The sequence below is a fragment of the Lagopus muta genome, chromosome Z, assembly GCF_023343835.1.
Source record: "Lagopus muta isolate bLagMut1 chromosome Z, bLagMut1 primary, whole genome shotgun sequence".
NCBI lineage: Eukaryota > Metazoa > Chordata > Aves > Galliformes > Phasianidae > Lagopus > Lagopus muta.
In genome coordinates, this window is record NC_064472.1 from 39,977,066 (window position 1) to 40,004,265 (window position 27,200).

A 27,200-nucleotide genomic window follows, 5' to 3' on the forward strand; every position below is an offset into this window, starting at 1 on the left:
GAAGATTTGGGACAGAATAAATTTGTATCTTGGAGAAGAGAGAAGGCACTGTAAATGTAGTAAAAACATCTGAAATTTTTATCCATCTTTTAAAACAAATGACGCACTTGTAACAACACTGAAGTACATGTGGAAGAAGAAACTGACAACAGGTGTGTGATATATATATGACCTCCATTTACTTGTAAGAGAAGCCTGTAAAATCCAATAGCAAGAATCAGAACAGTGCCAGGGACTAAATTTGCTTAAGCAACTTTGTGGAAAAAGTACAACTGTTTTGGGCACAGTTATAAAATTATTAATATGCTAAAAACAGCTCTGAAATTCCAGAGATCAAGACTGCCTGAGTGATCTTCTCAAATTAAAATAAATAAATAAATAAAAATCTTAGTATCCCTGCTTTAGGCTTGAAGAAATGATCTTTGGCTTAACATCTCTCTCCTCTACCAAAAAAATTTCATGATTCTGCCCAAGTTCACTTGATGGGTTACATTTTTTTGTGGTTTCATTTTTTTCCCTCCCAGATCTACACAGTATTCTTTATCATAATTTTGTCAAGGTGGGATTTTTTTGGTCATCAGAAATAAAGTACAGCTTTATACACTGAAGATTTTACAGTGTGTAAAATATCTCTAATACTGTAAAATACTCTAATACTAAGAACTGCATGTGTGATTCCATGTACTTTTCTTTGAAAGACAAGCAAAAAATAAAAGATGTTTTTTATTTGGATTGTTTCAGTGATGTGATTTACAATGCAGCCTCATAAATACTTGCACTAGTCTAGCTAAAATATTAAATGAGTAAACTGGAGACATTCATAAGCATCTGCTTCACTTGAAATATATATTGATCTACTCATTGAATATCTTGTTTTTATGGCCAAAATCTCTTCCAATCTGTTAAAACTGATGGGTGAGCAGAAATGCAAGTAGCTATGAATTCTGTAGCTGCACTGTTATATCCATACCCAAACATATAGCAATCAAATCAACTTCAAATCTTTCAAGAATAAGTGCCCACTTCTCATCCTAATGTGAACATGTACTCATCATTCTAAGCTGCTATGCCATAAGACCATTATCTCTCTTTCTCTCAGCAGTACATCGTGTTTCAAAAGAGCCCTTACTTGGAATGAGAATATGACATCATGGCACTTCTTTGCCCATTCACTGTAAAGATCAATTAAATTATTACTGTTCCTCTCCTTTTCTCAATGAGAATAACTAATTACAACTCACAAGACAAAGAATCACAGCACAATAAATTTTTTTCACACATTTGTTTATCCATCATGTTTACAATTTTTGCAACCAGGTGAAGAAGATGGTCATAGGAAAGCCTGCATTTTGCTAAAATCTAGTGATGTTTTCATAGGCAAACAGAGCATGAAATAGAAGTACCATGTCATACATCTGTCATACATCTTTTTAGCTAATAAGAACAAGATTTCTAAGTGACACAAAAAAGTCATAAGTAATTGGCAGCTGTCACAGCATTACTGGCTGTTTCCCAGACATTCCTCTCACTATTCTCATGTGACTTTCAAAAGGCAAATTCTTTCAGCATGTAGTAAGACCTTGAGAATGAGGATGCTGAGATAGTATTCAGTTAAGAACTGGCACGCTCCAAGCCACAGGGCTTTGGTTACACAGAAGAGATGGATTCCATAGTTTTTGCTTACATGTGTGAAAAAAAATGAAAGGACAGATTCATCTGCAGTGATGTCACTCAGAAATAACTCTTTCAAAGTTAGCTAAATGGAAACTGGATTAAAATGGCTTTGTCTCTTCTGTTCTCCCATTCCTTAACATGTGACTTAAGTGCCTTTTAAATATAAGGCCTGGGAACCTCCTTCAGCATTTCTAACAGTACTCACTGAGAAGCAAAATACTAATTTCATTAAAAAAATTCTACTGAATGCAATGAAACACATGTGCTGATAAACAAGAAATAGAAGCTTGACAACTCAGTGGTTTTTCTAATAATCTTTTTATAGTTAAGATACTAGAATCTGATTATCTAGCACTAGATCTTTCTATATATAGTTCATTATATGACAGATATGTTTTATTCATTTGTAATCCTAGAATAGAGATCCAAGGAATTAAATATTATGAAAAATGTAAAACTTTTATGTGACAGCTGAGTGCTTGATGTAAAAAAGGGTTATCAATTTTTGGAACATAGAGCTACAGATGCAAATTGCCAGGACCAAGCAGCAGCTATGCACACAGCCCTCAAACTGTCTTTGCAGCCAGGCAAATATATAAAGAACACTGTGAGCTGATAATAAGAAAAAAAAAATGCTCAGGAAGGAGAGGAAGTGGGAAGAAAACTGCTTCTGGCATCTAGAAAAAGCTGTAAGCCACTAAGTCTAACATTAATAGTGTACAGATTGGCAAAACCTACTACAGAGAATTACCAACACAGACAGAAATGAGATGTAAGGTGAGTTCTGCTATAAATCAAAGTTCTGCCTCGAACACTTCTTCTTTGAAGAAATCAGCAGGAAACTGAGCTGATACAATTTGCCTGAATTTCCAAAAGGCTATAATTAATGGTGTTCCTTGCCAAGACTAATGAAATTCAAGGGATATTCTCACAGGCAGCGACAGGGGGACCAGAGCGCAGGAATGGACCGTAGCAGAATCCTAGACAGACCTGAGTGAAGGCTTGTAATGATCACTGTCACAGGATGAGGAATACTATTCTAATCAGAACAGGGGATTTATAAATGAGCTAAAAATGAGCCTGATTATTCATAATAGAGTGACTAGCAGGTAAATTTATGATGCATGGGCAGAATTATGTACAAGAGAAAAACACAACTGAAAAAAATACATCTCTTCCCAAGGCTGCTAAATACAAAAGCCATCAGCTCCCTCTAACAAGTCTTCTTTTCCCTCTCCTAACTTTAAATAAAAGACTAGACTATTCCTGCCAAATGGATCAAAATATTCCCAATTGCACCATGGCTGAAATGATGAAATACCTTGGTTTTTAAAGGTTGAATTTAGCATTTGGAAACCTGCAGCTATCATGTGGACTAGTGCTTAAAGTAAGATAAATTAGTTTTGTTTTTAAACAGTATTTCTTTGAATCTGTGTAAACTTCAGCCTAAACTAATCTAAAAATATCCCCATAGCTGCACTATTTAAAATATTGTTTAAAATATTGTTATATAAAATATAAAAGAAATATAAGCAAAACACGTAAGTTTAAGAAAGAAAAAAGGGGAAGCACATTAATTCTGGCACACTCATCAGTAATTTTACCTTATGATTGAACAACATATATATGATGGACTTCTGAAAAAAACAAACGCTTTTCATTTTCAACTCCTCTGAAAATAGGGGATTTTTTCCCTTTTTTTGCTGGGGAGGGAGACTTGATGATTCGCAATCTTCTTTTTGTTAAACAAGATAGGCATGTTTCAAGGAAGTGCAATGAACCTCATCATCTTTGAATAAAAATTATCCTCTTAATTTAATTGTTTGATTTTATTTAATTTTCCGCACTTCCTATTCTTCTCATGGTTCTCAGAGGAATATTCTCCACCATGCAAAATGATGAGTAATTTCTGACACTGTTACCATGCATGCTATTCACGGACAATCCTGACCTGGGGACAGTTGCACAAAGCACTGCTACTACTCTTCTGCAATACAATACTTGAGGGATATATTCAACTTTGAAACCTAGAGAGAGATCAACCAATCTTGATTCCTTCCTCCTTCTCACACAATTGAGAGTTTAGGACAGAAAAAGTTTGTGTATACTGAATCTAAAATCTAACTTCCTTTTTTTTTTTTTTTTTTTTTTTTTTTTTTTTTGCACAGAACTATTTTAAACACATTTCTGTATAAATCGTATCTTTGTTAACAAAACCTACAGTTCCATTGCAATCAATATCGATCCTGAATTCTGTAATGCATTACATTTAGATATTTCACACCCAAAGACGAGACAGTCTTCCACGTACTTCTGATCCCAAACTGAAAAATGTCATTCTGTTAATCAACTACAGCACACATGATGTGAGCTACTCCCATAACCAGACCCCTCTTTCAAGCAAATGCAGTCTAAATTACCACCACACATGTGGGAAACAGCTAGGATTAATGAAGGTTATTAGAAAAAGAAAACCCACTAAGCAGAAACTGAATTTTCAAATTCAGCATATTAAAAAGGAAGAAAGAAACCCTCCTGGGTTAATACACACAATGTGGAAACAGATAAAATAATCCTTAGCTGACTTTACAAAGCAGCACTCTAAATTACCTGAATTCAGTTTTATGTATTTCAGCTATTTTCTTCTCAAGCTTATGTGACTGTTTGGGAAAAATCTTGAAGTCATTCATATAATTCTCTGGGTGTTCATCAGGATCGTAATCACCAAGTTCAGCTAAATAGATTCAAAACACAAAATAGAACAGAAAAATTAAATTGCAAAGTTAGAAGAGAAAGTCTATAAATAGTGTAATTCAGGGACTGTAAGAATCAAGCATCTCTGAAGAAATGCTACTTTGAAGAACTTGTAGCTAGCTGAAACTACAATCACCGAGTTTCAAGCAAATTTAATGTTTTATTTATTGCAGAAGTAATTAGCAATCTTAAAATACCATCTTTGGCAGAACACAGGGTCGTTAAAGAAGATATAGGAAACCCTCCCTGTTTTACTACTTACCACTCTCCTACTAGGCAGAACAAAAAGTGTATTCCAGACCATGCTGTTTTCTTCACCAATTTATCCCCACTTGTCTGTACCATTATTTAAAGGTGACCCTTTAAATAATAGACAGTATCTGATTCTCATTCTAAAAGATGGTCACTTAGATATTTAAGTGAGACATTTGGTTTCTGTTTTTCTAGATAAGTCTCTTTTAATACGGTCTAGACTTGATCTTGTTTTGGATAAGCAGCTTCATGATGAATGAAAAGATTCATTCAGATTAAGGTAGAATGAAGGGCACTTGCACACGTGTGAAGTCCTTAATTAGACATGTAACTAACTACCTTATTTAGTGCATTCCAAGATATATATATATCAATTCCGTCTTTGGTAACTGAAAAGGAGAAAGGAAGAGATTAAAAAAAAAAAAAAAAAAAGGAGGTCTTTCTCCTTGAATTGTATCTACTGCTTTGTCAAGGATTTCACAAATCAGTTGCAATGGACCTCTGGAGATCATCTAGTCCAACCCCCTGCTAAAGCAGGTTTTCTACAGGCGGATTTTGACTATCTCCAGAGAAGATGACTCCATGACTTCACTAGGTAGCCTTCTACAGCGCTCTGGCACCCTTAAAGAAGTTTTTTTTCCTCATGGTTTCTCATCCCAGCATTACACAAATGAAATGACAATCTTTTCCACAAGAAAATACACTGAATAGAAACTTTTCCTGCTTAGTTCCACTAGTATAGACTATGTTTACATTCAGGATAGTAAAAGAACAGTTTTGCTTTCTTTGTAATGGCAGTCTAATACCAATGACATACTTTCTAACTCTAAGGCAATCAGCTAGTGGGGTTTCAAGTTTGTTTGTTTGTTTTGTTCTGCTTTTTGTAGTTTTTGTGTGTGGTTGGTTAGTTAGTTTTGTTGGTGTTTTGTTGTTGTTGTTGAAGTCCTGTGTGTCATAAGCTGGCTACAAGCTAAATTACTTAAACATTTTAAAACTGACACAAATGTGGAGAAAAAAAAAAATACAGGTTAAAAAAAAAAAAGTTAATGCTATTCTCATCACCAATCTCACACAATTTTGCATTTGTCTTTATATTGATCACTTTTAAGAGTTATGAATTATTTCTCACAAATCTTCTGCTTGTACTTACCTTGGACTATACAGGCACCCAGGTAGGCAGCATCAGAAAAAGAACACAGCAAACGGCCATGGAAAATATCCCTTTTTATTTGCAGGTATAAGAGGTATCTGAAATTGGGGAAAAAAAAAAAAGCAAATAATGTATTTTTCTATAGCAGATTAAACTGAAACCATCTGTGCAGCTATTCTGAATCGTTCTCTTGCAACTTGAAATGTCAGGAAAAGGTAATGAGAAACCATGGGCAAAACTAGGTCTTAAACAAAAGATTTTTTCTCATGAAAAATGAAATAATGGCAGCCGAAGTAACAAATTCCCACTAACAGAAAGCACGGAGAGTATTTGATTAGAAATGTACAGCTCAGATGTACTGCAATGCTCATTAGCAATGTGAAATAAATTACACTATTTCAGATTTTCTTGAGCAAACCCTCTGTCATTAAATACGGCTTCATACACCATATTGGCCACGATGGGAACAATTACTTCCTCTGTCTTTCTTAAACCTGTGAGGGATCCTCACAGACATTTTGAGGCGCCACACTCCCTGGGCAGTGCACGGAGCCGGAGCCGCAGAGACCTGCCTGAGGGAAACTGCCAGTTCCCTTCCTCTTAGGAGTTGCTCCTCATAGAGCAGTACTGATGAGAGGAAATGGCTCATTCCAGTTGTCCCCTCTCTCCTGCCACAGGGCAGGATGATTTAGAACAGCAATAGGAGAGGTGTAGCTGGCAGGCCTTCTCTTTCCCTTCTGCTTTCCATCCTCCAGAGCAATCTCCCAGGCCTGGTTGGCAGAGGCCCAGCACGCAGCCTAGCTGTGCACCCACAGCCACTTCCCCAGTCACGTCCGTAATTACAGCTGCACCACATAGCAGTTTCACCCCGTGGAAAACACAACATGTGAGTGTTGTTTTAGCCAGAAAAAGTCAAACAACTCTATGGTTTTAGCAGTATCAGTCGATTCAGCTTATCCTCAGCAGGTCCACTGATGCAGGGAGTCCTGTCCAAGCTTAAGCTACAGCATAGCCACTAAAAATGCACTTTACCAATAACACTGATGTCAAGCACATTTCAACCAAGTTGCTTGGTTCTGTGTGTACTATGAATTCCAGCTTAGGTGAAGACAGGAAAGGCGAGATAAATTTGCCTCCTTTCCTTAGACTGTTACTAAATGCTACATAAAAACTATCGCAAAGAAAAGCAACTTGTTTTCAATGTGAACACATCCTTTCACTGTACTAAAGCATTACAAACTTCTGCTGAAAACTTGCTCTTCAAGGCTCTTTACTGCAACACCTGTTTTTCCCCTGTAGTCTTCACTCAGTAGATAACCTCTGTTTTATTTCCATAATTTGGCACAGCTTGATTGTACATAGTTCTGAAGAGAATATACTTGCAACATGGTGAACCAATGGCGTCAGTGAGATGCCAGTGAGAGTAAATTTTTACAGTGAGAATAAAAATTTTTGATTCGCAAAGAGAGTTTACTGAAAAACACTGAAACATACACTCATTTAGATACCAAACAGAAACTTAGCAAATGAGTGTCTCTATATTCTTGTTCTAAATTTCTTCTAAGTTTTGCCAAGGTGAGTCACCAGGTTGCAATTCTCTAAAGAGCTACCATTAACTTGAGGCCAAACTGTATTTCCCCTTTTAAGAAATGCTGAAAAAGCCACCTAGGATTTCACAGCATGTCTTGCTAGTCTGTCATAAGGTCAACAGGTATCCAAAGACACTACATACTGATGGTTTCTGAGTGTAAAAATGACTACAAAGAGTTAAGAAAACAAGCAGGATTGTGGAAAAGCATATTAACCTGTTTCTTCCAATTCACACATTCAGACATAAAGTTGAGATAAGAACTGTGAATCTGAGTCTCAGAATTGCACCAGGTACATCTCTCCTGCAGGATGGATGGTAAGAAATACCATCAAAAATTCTACAAGTATTTTGTAATTTAAAAGAAGAAAAATTAAGCTTTCCAAGAAATTATTTCCTCTGTATCAGGATCATGTACCAATACAGTCAAATTTGAGCCATCCATCACCATTATCTTCAAAGCTAAGGGAGATTGGAAAATCCTTGGGAATTTACTCAAAGCACGTATTCAAGAGTCAAAACTCGCTCTCAATTCCTCCATTTAATACAATGCAATAAAATAAGTTAGATTCCTGAACTGAGATGACAGGAATTCCCTCTCTCCCCCATAGACAGCAGTTTTATGAGAGCAAGTTCCAAAATACACATACATTAATTTAGTGTAATTTAAAACAAGTTTCTTTAATACAAGGAGTTTGAGTCACTGTGATATTGCACTGGCACTTAGGATGAAAAATGAGAGCAGCAGCAACAGAAACCCCACAGAAAGAGGCCAAAAAACTCATTTCTATGCATTCCACTAAAATTCCATGAAGATGAACATGGGTGTTTGGGTGGGAGTATGCATACATGTGGCATTTATAAGAAAGCAGAATAAAAAAATCACTGACTATTGCAAATTGGGCGGGATCATCAGAATCATCAAGAACAACTTCTAGCTCCATATGGAACCTCCCAGTATTCAAACCCTGTGCCTGAGAACACTGTCCAAACACTTTATTTGACTCCAACAGACTTGGTGCCATGACCACTGCTCTGAGAAGCCCATTTCAGCACCCAACTTGCTCCTCAAGTGAGGAGTGGCAGAGCTGACACAGCTCCATGCTGTTCCCTCAGTCCCTGTCGCTGTTACAGAGAGCAGAGCTCAGCGCTGCCCTGTGAGGAGCTGCATCATCAAGCCTCCCTTCAGCCTGCACTGCTCTGGGCTGAACACACCCAAGGACCTCAGCTGTTCCTCACACACTTTGCCCTCAGACTCTTCACCATCTTTGTAGCCTTCCTATGGATGCTCTCTCATAGTTTTATGCCCTTCTCCTATTTTGGCACTCAAAGCTGCACCCAGTGCTGTAGGTGAGACAGCACAGCACAGAGCAGAGCAGACAGCCCCTCCCCACCCCCGATGGCAGTGCAGGACCTGCTGCACCCCAGCTAGTTGACCATTTGGGCTGCCAGGGCACACTGCTGCCTCATGTGCAACTTGCCAGAACACCCAGATCCTCATTCCACAGCAGTGCTTACTCTCACTCTGTAAATACATCCAGGGTTATGCCACCTCTGGTGCAGAATTCAGCATCTGCACTTTTTAAATTCCATCCATGGTGATTGCTCAGCCTTATGATCTGTCAAGAACTCTCTGCAATGCCTCTCTAATCTCAAGGGACTAAACAGCTCCTTGTGAGAATACAAGAAAAACAATTCAGAACAGCAGCTGTGGAGCAAGATAAACAGCAGCTCCTCACAATCCGGTGTCATACACAAACTTACTTACTTACTTCAACTCTTGCACCCTGATCATTTATAAAAATATTGAAGAGAATTGTCCCTAAAATGGAGCCCTTGTAGATTACCACAAGTGTATGGCCACCAGCCTGATGGAATCCCATTCACTATAAACATCACTGAGTCTGACCCACCAGCCAATTGTTTACCTACCATGTTATGTTTTTGTCTAGCTCTACAGTGGACATTTTGTCCACAAGAAGACCATGAGAGACAGTATCAAAAGCTTTGCTGAAATTCAAAAAGATTACATCAACCAGTTTGCCTTGGTGAACTATATCAGTAATCTTGTGTAAAAAGAAACTAAGTTCATTAAACAGGACTTTCTTCCTGTGAACCCATACTGGCTGTGACAAAAGACTGCACTGCCTTTCAGGTGTTTTTTAACAGCTTCCAGTTTAATCTTCTCCATACTTTTGCAGAGGCCGAAGTGAGACACATAAGGCTTAACTTTAGGGAAAGGAACATGGGCCTCAGAACTAATTCTTCCCTGTCCTGGGATTATAGAGCTGAACTCAAACAGTTGTGTAGGCTAGCTTCTGTCACAGAAGTGGTCCATAAATCCTATTGATCTGTTTTTAAAATGTGTAATTCCTAGCACTTGCTTGTCTGAAGAAGTAGCTCTGTTTATATTTTCCCATAAATGAAAGGGGTTTTGTTTTTGCAATGTTTCAATTGTTTTGGAACCAGGATCTGTTAAATTGTTCACTTGTCTTCCTGCTTCATTTCGCATACATTCTCAATACATTAAGAATTTTTAAAACAAGAATACTACATTTTTTTCTGCCACTAAATTTCCATGCTACTGTGCTGTTGCGTGCATTTGACCACTAAAATCCAGGTAAAAAAACTAGTTGTGCCCTGACGTTTTTCAGAAACTTTAATCAAATGGTTCTATACTGCACTTTCAGAGAATGATTTCACTCCTGGAACAAAAACCATTTAAAAGACAGAAGGTAGCAGTCAAAGGGAAAAAGCAGCACAGATCGCAGTTCCCAATAAAGACTGGAAAAATTGTTGGCTGGGACACCGGGAAAGCATCTGAGCTCAGAAAAAGGGCAGGGAAAAATACTAATATCCATGCAGATTATAAATGCCTTTTTTTTTTTCAGAGATCACCCACAGAGCAAACTGCACTGGATACTGTTCATCTTCTTCTGGCATAGCAGCTAGGACAGTTTAGAACAAAACCTAGACATTGTGGAGTTCTCCTGAAAGGCAATAAATGCACTTTGGACTGAAAGTCAAAGTTGTAAGCTTTGCAAGAATTTGTCTCAACCTCAGACGTTTTCTATAATCTTCATAAAGTAATGTATTTCCAAGGTCAGCAAACAGCTAACTACTTACTTCAGTAAGGCTTATGTACGTATTTAAAATTGCCTACACTCAACAGATTCAAATAACTTACAGATTCAATCTGTTTTTGCTGCTTCTTGTGTCTTTCCACCACTATGTTTTTGCAGGCTTTAGCACAATTTATAGCCTAATTTACAGTCCTGACTAAGAACTAAGGCTTACCAGCAAGCCAATAAACTTATGCTTCTAGCATTTATGTTCACAATCGTCTGTCATCCAATAACCTCATTTCCATCTATTATCTGTTTGCAATAAATATGACTCAACTCTAAGCCAAATTCTTTCTGGAACTGTGGATGCAGGGTCAGTAACGTCTATTCTTGTTTTCAGGTATCAGGTTTCCAACTGTTTAATTGTTACCTGTTTATGCACCTATTTAAGACATTCAATGAAGCAAGAAAGCTTTCCCACAATTACAACCTGTGGTTTGTCTACTTTGTGTTTTTTTATCTTGTGTTTAAATTGCTTCACTCATTCTATTACAGTAACAAGCATTTCACCCAGAGCTGCCACAACCTTCCCTGCCAGTAGACATGGGTGTCTAGAGAGACACCACAAAGTTTCAAAAAATTTAGTCTCAGTAATGTCCGGCTTTGACTGTTCTGCTCTTTCCCAAGCTACACTGAATACTCAGGTGCAGAGAGCAGAGTGCAAAGGCTTTGTTTATTCCTGGACTGGGTGCCCTCCTCACAGAGTTTTATGAGCTCTTTATGTACACCAGCCTGGACAACAATTTTGCATCCTGTCTTCTACAGTTGAAGCTATCAGTTATGCTGCTTGAAGTCTAGTTTCCTGACAAAGTATATGAATCTAACCTAAGCACTAATTACTACATGCTAGTATCTAATACTACAACTAAGAGATATCTGTTATTTGCTTTACAATTCCACCTAGATAGTAGGGCTAATAGTAAAAATATATATTCTCTAAAGAAATGTATTATTTGCCTACTTACAAATATTTGTGAAGTATTTTGATAGCTTAAAGAAAAGCAATCATTCAATTCACTGTTTATTAAACACATTTTCATATTTGACAGATAGCTCCTGGACTCAGCACAAATAGTCTCTGAAATCATCAATTCAGTGTGCAGAAGCAGCCAAAAAACAAACAAACAAAAAAAAAAAAAACAAAAATTGAGAGACATTGAGAAAAATACTGAGAACGAGACAGAAGGACATTGTGCAATTTCTTTAAGTCTTGGTGTAATCACACCTTAAATGCTATACCTACCTCTACTCTGCATTTCACAGAAGACACAGCTGAGTTTGATAAAGAGAACAACTAAAACAAGTGAGAGGATAGAGCTCCCCTTACAGGGAGAGTTGAGGGGGGAACAAAATTGAGTCTTATGACACAGTGAAGGCAGTGGGAAGGGTGAATGAAGAGCTGCTAATCACCAAATCCTCCAGTAACAGAGCTCAGAGACATCAGTACAATCAGAAGGTTGTTTAAGGCATATGAAAGAAAGTACCTTACACAATGAGTGAACTGACAAAAAAAGCTGCCGAGACAAACAGTGCTATCCAGTCCAAAAAATAAACTGTAAGGCCAATGTGCAAGTAACAACTCCAAAAAAAAATTATCAAAATGAAGAGGCAGGCATGTAATTGTTAAGATTTCTAAAAGCACAACTGAAGATACCTAATGGAAGTGAATTTTTATGGGTAGAAAAAGATCATGACTTTGCATTCTTGTTCTTATGGAAAGATGTGACAGTTTTATTCAAAACACTTACAAAATGTCCGTATTAATAAGCACATCACAGTAATGTACAGCAGCTGCCCTTTCAATTCACCTAATTAGCCATAACCCAAATCCTAGTAGAGAAATGAGAAACTAGGAACATTGTCATCATGCCTTAAAAACATGATCTTTGCGTTCGGACATGAGAAATATCAATCTATCCCCTTTCACACAGAAAACGCCAATTGTATGATCCACCCACAAATATCTAACAGCAAAAGTAGCAGGAGCTACCTTGTTAATTTACTTCTGTAAGTGATTGTCAACAGTTTACAGGCTGATTTGGCCCAGTTCTGTGACTAGCAGGGCAGACAGACCCGTGGATCTGCACCCTGGAAAGGAAAAAGGGTAGAGAGATGGGCCCAAAACAATACAGCTGCAATGATCTGAAGAGAAACAAATTATTTTACTAAATAAGATTGGAATGCCAAGGCCTTTTACCTGTTCCTCCTGAGCAGAAATGGTAACAGAGCAGCGAACAGTCCTCGGGGAGATGTAGTAGTTGCTGTCTTCTGGGACGGTACCTGGACCTGGAGCATTAACTCTTTAACTACCAGTGGACTACATGATTTTATGATGTGGAATACCAATAACCAAACATCATAAACTCATGACAGTGCTTAACTGTCTTTTCCATTAACAAGCATCTCTAGGAAGAATCACTAACTTTTTTGCATGCTCTGAGGGATGTTGTTCTAACGCTAAAAATTCAGCACCGTTCCTGGTAAAAAAGCCTCAGAGAAGGTCTCAATCAATAGTATCACCTTCTATAAATAAATAAATATGGAAAAAAAGTGATGATTACTACCACATGGATCTAGCAATAAATGGGCTTGTCCTGGCTTTAGACCTGGTCAGGGTCTGCATTACTACACATGATCTTTCCTTGGGAAAAGGAAAAAGCTTGAAACATTACTGTTTAGCCAACTGCTTGACAACACTGGTTACATGGGAAACAATTAAAGAACAAAGGAATGGGAAGAAACAGTTTACACCTTCATTTTGAATAGCAGATTAATAAAAGCCTCAATATAACACAGGAATAGATTCTTTTCTGATGCAGAGCTGCATCTTCTCAGTTCTCTTGCATTTCCCTAAGAGTCACAAGAGGAACTCTGAACCTCCCAGCTCTGCTTGAACCATGGGCACAAGCTTCACCAAAAAAATCCAGAAGTCTAATGGATTAATTTTCTTGTTTATTTTTTCCACCCTGAATGCTAGCTGCAAGCTCTTACTAACAACTCATTCACTTTTAAGACTATGGTATTTCACTGAGAGTCCAATATTACCAAAGCCATAAACTCATTGGATGATTACTAACATGGACCCCAGAAAGCCAAAACAGACAAGTGCATTTGCAGAAGCTTTGGAATAGCTACCATTACAATGTGTATTGTATATTGTATTCAGCTGTCTCAGAATAGCTGAGAAGGGCAATCAGAGCATTTAGAGCGTTTAGAGTTATTCCTAAATTATATCAGGAGCAGTTTACTGCAAAACAGGTCTACCCAATATTAGCTCATTTTTTGAAGGATTAGTTTATTGCAAGACTTTAATCTTGCAAATATGTAGTTTGATACTCAAATACCACAGAAGCATTAATGGCCACTTTTGGAGGGAAATGTGCCAGGCTTTTCCAGCAAAAAGCAGCATCAAGTATAGCTGATTGCAACAGGGCTAGTTAAGCCCTGCATGCATGCAGCAGTACTGTTCTTCCTCAGTTAGACCAGCTCACTCAGGGCTCTTTAATTTGCCATGTTTACCTCCCCACAGTCTTTGCTATTTTATATGATTTCCAGTAAAGCATTTTTCATCTGCTTCTCTTGTACCAAGTACCTATAACACTGTTTTATGACAGCCTAGTGATTGAAGAACTGCTTGGATTAGGAAACATGGATTAGGAAAAAAGTGCCTGATGACAGCTAGTAGCAATAATCCATCTTTGGTTAATTCCACAAGCTACTAACCCATGACCCGTTTTTTCTACAATAAACATGGATTATTGTTGATACCGTATTATCTGCAGCATTTTAGATCAATCCCTTGGGACCTCAGATGACTTCATATTTTCTCATTTTAATTATGCATACACAGTATAATGTAAGGATTTAGAGATAGCAAGGCATGAGTCCTTGGGCTACTTTATTAGATAAGAAAGAAAAAACACTGATTTATTTATTATCTAAACAAGAACACTGAAAAGAAGTAAACAGTAAAAATCTGTGCCCATGTGCAATGGGTCCTGGGACCCATCTGTTCACACTCCCTTGTGTGTTCGCAATCTGTTCACGTGCAACATCTCATGCTTACGCAGCTGTGGACCCTCCCAAGGCTCTGACCTGTGATCAAAGAATAGTGAAGAGTGGCACAGAGCAAAAACATCTGCGCTTTACAGAAAGAGCACTGGGATGCTGTTTGTACAGCAGATTGAATGGCCTTTGTAGTTACAACTTCCTTTCACAGCAATTTTACATTTTTGCATGTCAAGCCAGAAGAATAATCTTAACCCTTACGGTGAATCCTGTATGCTCTCTCCATGAAGACTCTCATGCTGTATGCAAAAACAACCGACATGCAGTGCAGTAAAAGATAAAAAGATGCAAAATAAAGAGTAAAGAAAATTAACAATACTACAAGTCTATGTATCAAGTCCACCCAGCCCCGTGGAGAGTACGTCAGAAAACAGGTTGCAGAGTAGATGCTGATTTAATGAGAAAGAAATAGAACCTATGTTTTACAGGTATGTGTCGCAGGAAACAAGTGAGATGTGAGAGCCTTATTATACTGCTTATATACTGCTATTGCCTAATTAAAAAACTGTAGTTATTAATCTCAGTTAGGGATATTAAGTGAAGTCAGTTAAATGTTATTTTCAAAAACTGAGGTGTTTTGATCTGAGTCCATATTGTCCATAACACTGTCAGATCATCTGTAAGAAAACTACGGATTTATCATTCAGAAAAGTCTGAGGTCACTAGATACTACCTGAGACAGAAGTCAAACTCAGAAAGATTGTCTGTAATGCAGAGACCCCCCCCCCAACTCTTATCACTATGTATAGTGATGATAGATATGTATATGTAATACTTATCACTCAAGTATTTCTATTTAAAAGGTTACACAAGCTATTCAAAAACTTGCATTCGCTGTTTGCATTGCAATCTGCTAAGCCTCCAGTGCACCTGAAATTAAGTTCAGAGGCACACTCAATTGTAGCGTTAACCAACTGCAGAGTACACAGTGATCAAGGACCACACAGAACCTCAGTGTCCAGGAATACGTTGAAACTTTATTCCACGTTCACAGAATTTCTTATTTAGCACGGCTTTATCTCAAAGTCCTTTAACATCCTGCAGCACACATTGATTTTATTCCAAAAGCATGGAAGTTATCATTAATTAAAAAGAGGGAAGATGAAAGAAAGCAAGTAGAATGGTATAATGTGACTAACAGTATTCACACATGTCCTGAACAGTGGAACTAAATGTAATGACAGGCAACTGCATGGTTCAGTGCTTTTCCCGGGGCATTCCCAGTCTCCAACTATGTGGTGCACATACTTTCAGATTCTTCCAGCTTTTTTTCCCATATATTATAGACAGAGAAGTGACTCCAGCTAGGTTAATTTTCTAAAAACATCTCCTACAGAGCAGTAAAACAACAGAATACCTCAAGGATTACAGTCCATCCTACCCAAGGCAGGTGAGAAATGAAGCAGCAGTAATCCAAGGAGGAGAATATTCAATTTTCTTCGCACTAGAAATGTCTGAAACTCTTTACTTCATACTGTCTTCACAGAAATTATACACTTTATTCCATACACACAGTTTCATGTGCCAAATATATGATTTTTATATCAAATACAGCTCTTTTAACCAGCTGTACATCTCCCTGATGTCTCTAAGATACTTCATTGAAGATTTACCCATATATGGCTTTTACAAAGAATATATTGACAACAATTCACTTGGGGTATTTAGAAATGGTTAATTAATATTCTGAATAAAACAGTAATATGAAAATGTGATAGGATAAGTCCCACTGTCTTTTAATTTCTTCACCTAAGTGGGGACTGTGGCACCCATCAAATTTCTGAAGGAAGAGAACTGCTCTGTGGTACGTTTAGGCATGTACAGAAAGAAATGTAAATGCACAATTTTACTGTGACTCATCTGACCATAAATACAGTTATGAAGTTCAGCAGCTTTTAAGTCAAAGAGTGGCAATATTACTAATTTATTTTCAGATCATCTTAAGCACACGCTGCAAAGAACACGTGATAAGGGCAGAGGTCATAAAATTACAAACAACCCCTGCCACAAAAAAACATACTGAACAGATCATCAGCCATCCAGGTTTCATAATTGCCCTCTGTCAAATATTAATTGGCATTCTTCTTGTATTTCACTTGTCATTGTAATTAAGAAGAGGAAAAAAAAACCAAAAAACTCCAATCAATTTAGAGCATTATCTTGAATTTGACCTCCTCCTTTAATCAATGAAGCAGACTCTCAGTGCTAACTTACAAGACTTTACACTTTACTTGCTGATTTCATGAGCACTTTCATACCTTGTTATTGTGTAAGAGACCTGGGCAGATAACAAACAAAACTTTCTAAACAGCAACAACAGGAAACTAGAAAGCTGATCAGATACACAAATGCATCATGCACAGTAGGAGAATATACAAAAAAAAAAGATTATTTCTCTGTTTTTAGACAATCTAGTGCCTCATTAGTAATACTTCTAACAAAAGATCAAAAAATATTTTTCAAACAACATATTGACTTCAAATTGGTTTTTAAACTATTCTAGCAAAGACTAAAACATACTGACAGCACAATATACATCAGTGAGCTAATTCAAGGTGCTTTGTGTTTTGATGAAACTTCTCCTGAGTGAGCATCCAAGTCCTAGAAAGTGTAAACTATGTCTCATGAAAAGTAAAATATTCATTCAAGGGTAAACATTAACAAATACTGAAAATTCCTTGACTTCCTGGTTTACAACCTGTTCCCTCAGCTAAATGTGATTCGAGATAAATAGTTGTAATATGAACAGGATGTTCCAGCTGCTCTATACAAATTGTAAATTTACCATTCAGGAGAATGCAAGCTGTTCCTGAAACTTTAACTGCAAGATCAAGGATAATGGGTTCACTGCTATTCACAGAGTGACTTGTGAACACAAGAATTTGCAAGCGTTGGCGAAAGTGTCAGTGGAAATCCCAAAACAACAAGTGCTTCATTGCTCTGTACTTCTATAACTTCATTGCTCTGTACTTCTATAACACACACTAGTTAGCGGTGCAACCTGCTAACTATCAACATGATAAGGGAGACATACAGTCCTGCACAGCTGATGCAGAGCTCAAAAAAGCTGCCACCTCTTTTCCTCAATAACTTTCTTGAAAAATAAGCAGAGTCACGGAATATTTACTAAGGCTAGAAGAAAGGACAGAAATCCCATTCAATAAGTGCAGTTGAATTGTTGCACAGGTGTATCTCCAAAGCACTGGAAAATTCTATATACGCAACAAAACTTCTAACATAGCTATACATTAAAACTGTAAATATTTTTCAATTCTACATCAGTTTTCTAAAGAATGTTGGTTCACAGTTTAAAAATACTATAGGGTTTTTGGTTCTAATCAACAGACACTTCAAATGGAAAAAAAAAAACAAAAAAAAAAAAACAGAAAAAGTTTCAAAGTTCCTGTTGAAAGAGAAATGTTATTGAATTAAACTCACAGCTTGTTTCAGACACATACAAAAGAAAACCTAAGAAACAAAAAGAAACTTATTCCAGTCCAAAATCCTTCCATGCAGAAATTAGTGTAATATTTGCCAACCACTGATCACTGCTTCTCTTTCAGAAAGTCCTTTACCGGCATCACTACTTCTCTGTATGTTAGGAAAAGTCCCTTTAAGCTACTTTTAAAAGTCCCCAGGCATACAATAAATAAAAAAAGATTACCAATAGTGCAAACAGTGCATTTCAGCACAATGAGAACCCTAGTCTATCCTACAAGCTGTCTTAGTTTGAACTTGTAAAAGAATTCACATTAAATGCACAGAAAAAATAATACCTGGTGAGCTCTTCTTTAATCTTCAAGGGTTCATGAGGGTAGAATTTCACTCTAAAGCACATGGTATATGGTGGATGAGCTGAAAAATCATAAAGAAAAAGCATGAGAACAATAGCAAATAACATTGCCTTAGCTGCTCTGAAGAAGTGGCCTCCAAGAGTCCTATGAAGAAGCCTGTGTGAAGGTTAGCTCTGAAGAATCAGGCAGGAATTTAAAAAAATAAAATAAAATAAAATAAAATAAAATAAAATAAAATAAAATAAAATAAAATAAAATAAAATAAAATAAAATAAAATCACGTTAAAAAAACAAAGTAAATGACAAAGACGAAAGGATGTGCAAAATGCAAGCAATCTACGCAAATCAATTTATACATGGTTTTGCACTTGACAAGCAGTACCAAAAAAAAAAAAACAAAAAAAAAATTGAACTGCTCATTATTTTTATTTTTCTTTTTTTTTTTTTTTCTCTTGGCAATTTATGAACAGGAAGAATTTTTATCTAGTTACAGTAAGGTATGAAGATGTTATGAATAATTGTTATTTCTGGTAATGATAATGCTAAGATAACAAAAATAGAAGGAAACATTAATTAACTTTAGCTAAGGAATTTAGAGAAAGAATTGTTTCTGCTTTCAGTACTTAATAAGACCCCATTATCTACTTCTATCACATCAGCCATGGGCCTTAAATACACTTAATACACTTAGAGAGAAAGGCAGAGAGAAAGAAAGGGAGGGAGGGAGAAAGGGAGGGAGGGAGAAACAGTAAGAGAGAGAAGGAGAGAAAAAAGAGAAAGAAAGAGAAAGAAAGAGAGAGAGAAGGAAAGAAAGAAAGAAAGAAAGAAAGAAAAAGAAAGAGAGAGAGAGAGAGAAAGGAAAAGGAAAAAAGAAAGGAAGAAAATTACAGTTACAGAAAAGATTTAACGTAAGCAATCTGTGTCTCTCAGCTCTACATTAATGAACAGAGCTTTATATCCTACTGTTGTATCTTTGATAGCATTCAAGATACCATCTAACCCAAAGCTAGTAATCATTTGGTGATTACAAAAGGAGCTGAAAGCAAATAAAACACCATTATTCTAATGAAAGAGACATCTTTCAAATATCATGTTAGGAAAAGATAAATGTGAAAACCACATTGAGGGCTTAAAAATGTATCAGGCATGGTAGGGATAGCACTCAGAACTATCTGTAGCCTGATAACATTTGTGTTTTTTTTCAGATTTCTGTTGAAATAAGAAGGAAAATCCTGCAAATTCAAAAAGTAAATGGTGTGGAGGGAAAACTACTGCACTATCACACAAGTCATGGTAACAGGCAAATCTACAGGTTACCTCATGAGAGATCATAGGGATGAAGGCTTCTGTGGGCTTTTTCATCTTATATGTTATGTCATTATTGTCTTAAAGGGATTGAAAATTTTCTGTAAAACATCCAACACTGCTATGTCCTTCCTGCCCTGTAGGAAGGACAACTAAACTCAAACTAAACTCAGTGTCCCATGAAGGAAAATGAAGGAGTCACATTACCTGGACAAAGTGAAAGATAATGTTTGTCATTTTAAATGGTCTATCTCTTCTTCATAGGATTCTTACAACTAAGCAAGGGACAAAATTTTGCACTTTCAGAATGTGCTTCCACTTAGACAACTTGACAGAAGAGATAGCTTGTATTAAATGGTTAAGAAAAACTCCTCAGTAAGAAAAATACTCAAATGTCCTGATAGATATAGAATTTGTTTCTGCTTGAAATGGGGATGCAGAAAGAATCTAGTTAGTAAAAGCCTACAAAAGACCCTAAAAATTTGAGCAAAATTTTTATGTCAATGAAGTGACATGAAACTTCGACTGTGAAAAAGCAAAGAAAGTTAATGGCAGAAGAACCAAACTCTTGGTAATTTGTGGCAGCAGCAGAAAAGCAATAATGACTCTTCCCTGTGCAAAACAGTATCAGACCAAAGAAAGCTCACAACCAGTCAATAGCTAAGTTTATAACAGAAATGTTGTCCCTCTAGCACAGCAGCATTCAGTGGAAGTATATTTAAACACTCAGAATGCACAGGAGACTGGGCAAGGTAGTTTGAAGCCAACTTGAAGCCTTTTCCTAGACTCCTCCTCAGGAGAGCAGCAAATAATACAAAACAAGGCTCCAGCTGCCTGCTAAATAGATGTACTTTTTCTGCAACACACACAAACAGCACGATCCCAAATTGCAATTTGAAATACTAGAAAGAATATGACACCATGCATTCCTTTAAGCTCTAGAAGTGTTACAGGGCACCTTCACCTACAGAAGAAAAAAGGATTTTCTTTTCCAGGCCCTTTTTCTCAATTAGAAAATAAGCCACAACAAACATTTGAGGCAAGAGGGAGGGAGAAAACACGTACAACACTTTCTTCTCCAACATGAGTTTAAAATATATCATAATCATAATATTCCTACAAAAACCAAAACAGAGATATGCAAACATTTATAAAGGCCTTTGTCTTACAGATTTTACAGCAGTGGAGAAACGCAAAAGAGAACCTCACATTCCTTCATTCTGTATATTGCCCTGAAAAGCAAGATAGTCAGTGGATTGTATCAGCTCAGAAAATGAGATTGTCAAATCTAACAATTCCTCAGTTCCTTGAAATTAAAATTACTTTCTCACTTTTACTCAAGTGGATGCAGTAACAACAACAAACCTTCCCAAAACAGAACTCAATTTTCAGAACTTCTCTTCAACGCTGAATGTCTGAATAAAATCGGGGTTATAATAGCTCTAAGCCTTTTCTCTCCAATGGATCCTTTATCAGATAAGGAGCAGCTAGTGTAGGGAAATGCCCAAGGGTTTTTCAGAACATCCTACCACTGCAAACTTTCCTTTCTTACTAAAAAAGATTCACAGTTAAAATCATTTTGAAGGATTTTCTCACTTAGAATAGTACTGACTGTAAAATCTGTTGCAATAGGACTATTAATTTGGCTGATTATGTGTTAACAGTACATAAAAGATGATGGCCAAAAAGAATAAAACTTACTTTAATTATGTCAAATGCTGAAACCTTCCACTGCTTGACCTAGACCCCCATGAAAGAGCTTGCACACACAGCATGCGAAGTTTTTTGTGGTAACAGATTTTAAGTTTTAAGATTTTGATTGCCTTTAACTAAGAGAAACTATCCAGTATGCATTAAACAGTAAGGAGCTCTTAGTTGAAAACCAAACCTCCAATACCCTGACTGAAACAAGTTCTGTAAGTGTTTGATTCCTCTTCTTTTTCAACAACATGCTTTTCAACCAGCATAAATACTGACCTCAGCAGAGATCTATCTTGGCAGTATTTCTTTTTTTTTTTTTTCTATTAAACACGGAGTTTACACAGGTACCAAAAACACATGTTTAAGTTACCTTCATAACCTTGTGGACACAACATGGCATAAAAATTCCTCTATCTCCCTTTCCTGTTGTAGATTCTCTGAACTACATTATCTCACCAACATTTAGCGCTCATTGTACAATACATATTTATGTATACTCCAGCTACCTTCATGTTAACTACCACTACAAAGGGACCTCTGGAGAACCATAGGACATATGCTACGTATGCTGCTGATTCCATATATCTCTTTCCTTACTAAGTAAATCAGATGTTTATCTACATAACTGCCTGAGCATGTTTAAGGCAGACCACTACTCAGTGGTTTTATTTTATGTATAAGAGATTGCTAATCTGTCATAGACCTCCAACTGTGGAGTCTTCTGTGTCACATTTAATTAGCTGTGGTAGAACACCAGGCAAGAAGGATTTTCATCAGCCAATTACCATAATTCTTCAAATTCTGTTATTAATTCCTCATGGAGTCAAAGATAAAGAACATAGGGCACTCAGGCTTGTGCCCAAAGAATCACTTAAACTTCCTTCTTTCAATGCACATGTATTTACAAACCTCATATTTGGTTAAATTCTTTTTTTTTTCTTTCCAGATTTGTACTGAGGCATGGAAAAATCCATGGGAAACTAGTTTAAGAATCTGTAAGAAAGATTTCAGCAGTTCATTTCTACACCTGCATTCTTGTTTCCTCCAGTTCATTTCAGCTATTTGCCCATTTAACAATAGCATTAGAGTTGAAGGAAATTAAAGTCTCTTAGCACACTCCAATGGCATGATACAGTAGAACATCTTTTCTGCACTACTCTCTCAGATCATCTGAGATGTAAAACAGTAGGAAAAACATGTATTTTGAATACAGAAAAGCAAGACTGATTTTTTTCCACTGTCATCAAGAACAAAACCCACACAGTTAGCTATTTCTCACAAAAGTGGTTACAGGATAGTTGCATACTTGTTATACAAATAACCTTAAAAATGAATAGGGCAAAAGAGGGAGAATAGAGTGGATGGCAAAACTGTTCTTTATGAATATTAGTGCTCAAGTGACCAATAAGACTTACACTGGGACTCTTCTAGATATAAAATAAGTATAAAAACATTAGAAGCTGGCAAAACAGAAGAACTTTACTGCCAGCATCTGGGAGAGAAAAACAGTAAAAAATAAAAATAAAACACACAAAAGAACATAAAAACTGGATTAAAAAGGGCTTTACCTAGAACCACAGAGACATAACTGTCTTATGCAACCTCATAAAGACTTGTTAAACACATTGTCAGCAGTATCACTGTCACTTACAGGTGGCAAACAATGTGCTGTAACCAGTACAAACAAAACTGACATTCAAGACACTTCTCAGAGAATAAATTTCCCTCTCAAGAAAAGTAGTAGTAAAAATGGTTGAGAAACAGACTTACAATTTAAGCATCACAGCTATGATAGAGCCATACACTGAAAAACTTGTTACTGTGCAGGGGAAAATGAAGTCTCCCACAAATGGTAGCTGAGATCAAGCATGCAGCATTTCTCCGTTTTTGCTGCATGTATCCAAATACCTTGCAACCATATGCAAATCCAAGTATTCAGTTGAATATAGAATATTTTAAATCATTAGTATTAAATAAAGACTGCTCTTCATTTTGCTGTTCTCGTGTGGAAAAGCTGTTCTTACAAAACCCATCATTTCACTGTTTTCTGAATTCCTTGATGGAAAGAAAGAAAAGGAAACCTCCATCTAACATACTCATTTTGAACAGCATTCTGCAACCACTTCTCCCAAAAGTCAGATATACCTAATGCATGTTCTTTTACAGTCCCTTCATCATTTCAGTTCTCATGCTTTCCCTGCTACTAATTTCAGTCCTCACTTGAATCACCTGAGACTGTGACACTTTTTAAATTAATACTGGTGATCTATAAACCAGCTTCTAAGTATTTTCATAGTAAATGAATATTTGTAAACAAAATACAAGTTAACTATGTGTGCCTTTAGAAATTGTTTAGTATTCTATACTAATACAGTAGCATTTTTAGAAAAATGAGCTTCCTCATGTACAAAAACATTCTTGAAACCTGTAGAAGAGATATATATATTTATCCATAATATACATGGATTCTATTTATACATGTATACAAGATGTATATATACTTGTTTTGTTTCCTTAAGGCACTAATGTAGAAACTAAAGTCCTTCATCTATTACAAAAAATAAAATTAAGCTACACTAGTATTAAAATGAAAGTTGCTCACGAAAAGCCAACTGCACATTTAATTCTATTTATTTCCCAAATCTTAGGATGATAACAAAACACCTCTGTTGGTCTCTAATTCTTTTTGTTGTTGCTCTTGAGACATAGACTTTCCACAGTGATAAATAACCTCATAGTAGCTGCAACTATTTCACTTCATTTAACATTTTGCTTTCAGTCCTCAGAGTTTTGATTAGGATTCTACCACAAAAGCCACACAGGCCCTCTGATAAGTCCATCACATCACAACATCTATGGAATTTATTAACTACCATCAATCACATCTAGGCAACACATATACACAGACAAGAGTTGTTCTGAATAAATCAAAACACTCTCAGTGCATCTGTTGGCAGAGCTCCTGAACATGTTGCTATGCTATAAAAGCACAGCACTCTTGCTACCTAAAACATCATACACTAAACACATGAACCATAACACAGTGAATAAGCTAGTGCCCATGAATATGCGTATGTATGCACATCTTGCAATATATACACTGTAGCACTAATGGGAGAATTCCATCCATCCTCCACCCAGGTGTTTTTGTTTGTTTTTACATATTTGACAATCTCTTTAGATTCATTTCATTTTAAAATAAGCAGTCTCCCAAATAAAATATTCCTTGTATTCATACTTTAAAAACAAAGTAATTGCCTACAAAGAGGTTTGTGAGTAAAACCTGCCTTCATTTCAGAATCTAAGTTGATAGACAACAACTTTTACTGAACAAGATGCAACTCCCAGAGCCCTAAATCAAGTCTCCAGCAACAGTCAAATAAACAACTTCCTTTGCTGCTGGATGTATTCTGAGTATTGAAGTACCTCTGTTTAATGACAAGGTCTTCACAGTTGGACCATTTAACGGAAAGCATGAGCCAGATCATAACATTTCAAACAGATAAATGATGCATTTCTATTTTATTAAAAAAAAAAAGGTTGTAATTTTCTCCTTGTCTATCGCAGTAATTCACAGCTACCTAGCACTTAAATTTATTTATCTGCAACAGTGATCTTAAACTAATGCTCTGCATTGGCAGGAAGCACTGAGATGTGGAAAGCAAGCAAATGAGCAAATAAACAACAACAACAACAAAACAGTGATCACAGTAGATTGTCACACTCCATGCTTCATTGCCGCCTCCCAGTGCTTGACTAAGCTGACTGAAATAGAGAGCCACAGGATACAAGTCTTTTCCTCACCAGATCTGCCACTCCACAAATGTCAGCTGGCCTCTAGCTCCTACCTTGCACAATAAGGTAAAGCTCTTGGTGTGCAGAGTTGTGAAAAAACAATGAAATAAGGTTTTACAGAGATTCTGGATAGACCATGAAAGGCCTCTCTCCAACAGGAAATAAATAAAGTGTACTCTAAAATATTGCACAGAAGCACAGAAAAGACTTTGAGCATTTCAAAACCACATTAAAAACACGAGCTCTCAACACTTACATTTCATTTGCTTGAAGATGGACTTATTGGGCTCAAGCCAGTGCTGGAAAGACAAAGCGGAGATCAGAGGTTAATACAGATCATAGGAGGCAACAAAATCCTTGAAGACATATGTGGCATAAAAAATGGGAAGTAGCATTTTTTCTCTTACCAGGCACAAGGTAAAGCCACCTCCATGCTGCTATTATACTGTAATTGCACTGTATAAACTGTTCAGAAACATAAACATTTCCTGTTCATTACTGCTGTCTTCTACAGACCCTATGTAACTAAAGAATGTATAAATAATATATTTCAGTCAATATTCTCAGAATACAAAATGTTGTTCTTTTCTAGGAAGAATTGAAAATTTGAAAGGCACACTTCCTTCTATCCAAAAGTTGTATTTTCCACAAAATGTTTACTTTGTGGACAGTGAAAGCGCAACAGAGAGGTAAGAATGCCTACCTAAGTTTCTAACTTCGAGGGGAAGTACTGTAATGGAAAGAAAACGTTCAGTTTTCACTCTCCTGGAAAATAAACCCAAATGCTTTGGTGACATAAAAGTAGGCTCACATTTCAGTTAAGAGCCTTACCACATCTCCTGCTCACACTAGCTGAACTGTTCAGGAGGATGTCTTGATTGACAAAAGAACATGCTGATATTCAAGTACCACTTCTGACTACAGCCAAAAGCATTTGTACAAGGATTTTTCCAGTAAGCAAAAAATCTCCACACTAAAATGAGATCTGTGCTGCAGAAGCAGCTGGTCAAAAAGTGTACTATTCAGCTTTAGTAAGCAGCATCAACACTGGAGGGCCTTAGACCACGGGGAGTGGGGCGGGAGGGCGCTATATTTTTAACCCTTTTCATTGTGGCTCTAAATCCTACTTCAAGAAGAAAACTTCGTAACTGTATGACCGTGTGTAATATTTGAAATGCCTTTAAAGGCAAATTCTACGGCTTTTCAGAAACATTCACATACAGTTAACAGCAATATTGAAGATCTGGAGATAAGCATTATTATACTTCTGTTTGAAACTCTCTTACAGCTGTGAGACTTAGGGAAACCTAGTATTCACATAAAACAAAACAAAACAAAGCCCACATCCCAAGCCCCAACTAACAAAAAAAAATTTACACAATTTCTCCCTCTCCCTTCTGCTCAGTGTATTTCTTTTTGCTGTGAGGGAATGAAATATTAGTGAGAGAATAACGCCTGGATCACAAACTTATCAAATGTCTAGCGCATCTGACTCTTTTCCAGATCACATAGATGTGTTATTTCTTTATCTTGCCCTGAAGAATAGTGAATGGTGTGGAGGAAATGGTTGTCCTTAAAAAGGTAATTAAAGAAATTTGATACAGTACTTCATAGATCAGAACCAACAGATAGTAAAGCACTTAAGATGCATAGATGCAAATTTACTTTCCTCAACCTATTCAAAAGGCCCACCCCACTATCACCAGGATCCAGACAGTTCTCACTGAAGAGTCAGATAGAAAAGAGAATTTGGACAAGGAATAGTCCCGTAATGTTCCCAGAGAGTGGAGAATCAGAAGGCTTCTCAATATTTTCATCCAGTAAGAGCAGGCCACGTTTTGTTTGATATTTTCTTTTGAAAGGCCAAGCTGAAATACCAGCACACAGGTCTGCTCCTATGGCTATTTGAAGAAGTCAATTACCTATTCTAATAAAAAGCAGAGACAAAAAAATAATAATAAAATTGCAAATATGAAATCTTCACAGTTCATGAA

At 36.7% G+C, this 27,200-nt stretch overlaps 1 protein-coding gene across 1 annotated transcript in view; it reads right to left on the reverse strand.

Annotated features, from left to right (window-relative positions):
* The window catches only part of FRMD3 (FERM domain containing 3), a 139,808-nt gene that overhangs the window by 37,195 nt on the left and 75,413 nt on the right, over positions 1 to 27,200 (reverse strand). The window contains 4 exon segments of the mRNA XM_048930868.1: positions 4,285 to 4,408; positions 5,831 to 5,928; positions 18,388 to 18,466; positions 25,463 to 25,505. Of these exon segments, the coding sequence (XP_048786825.1) occupies positions 4,285 to 4,408; positions 5,831 to 5,928; positions 18,388 to 18,466; positions 25,463 to 25,505 (344 nt within the window).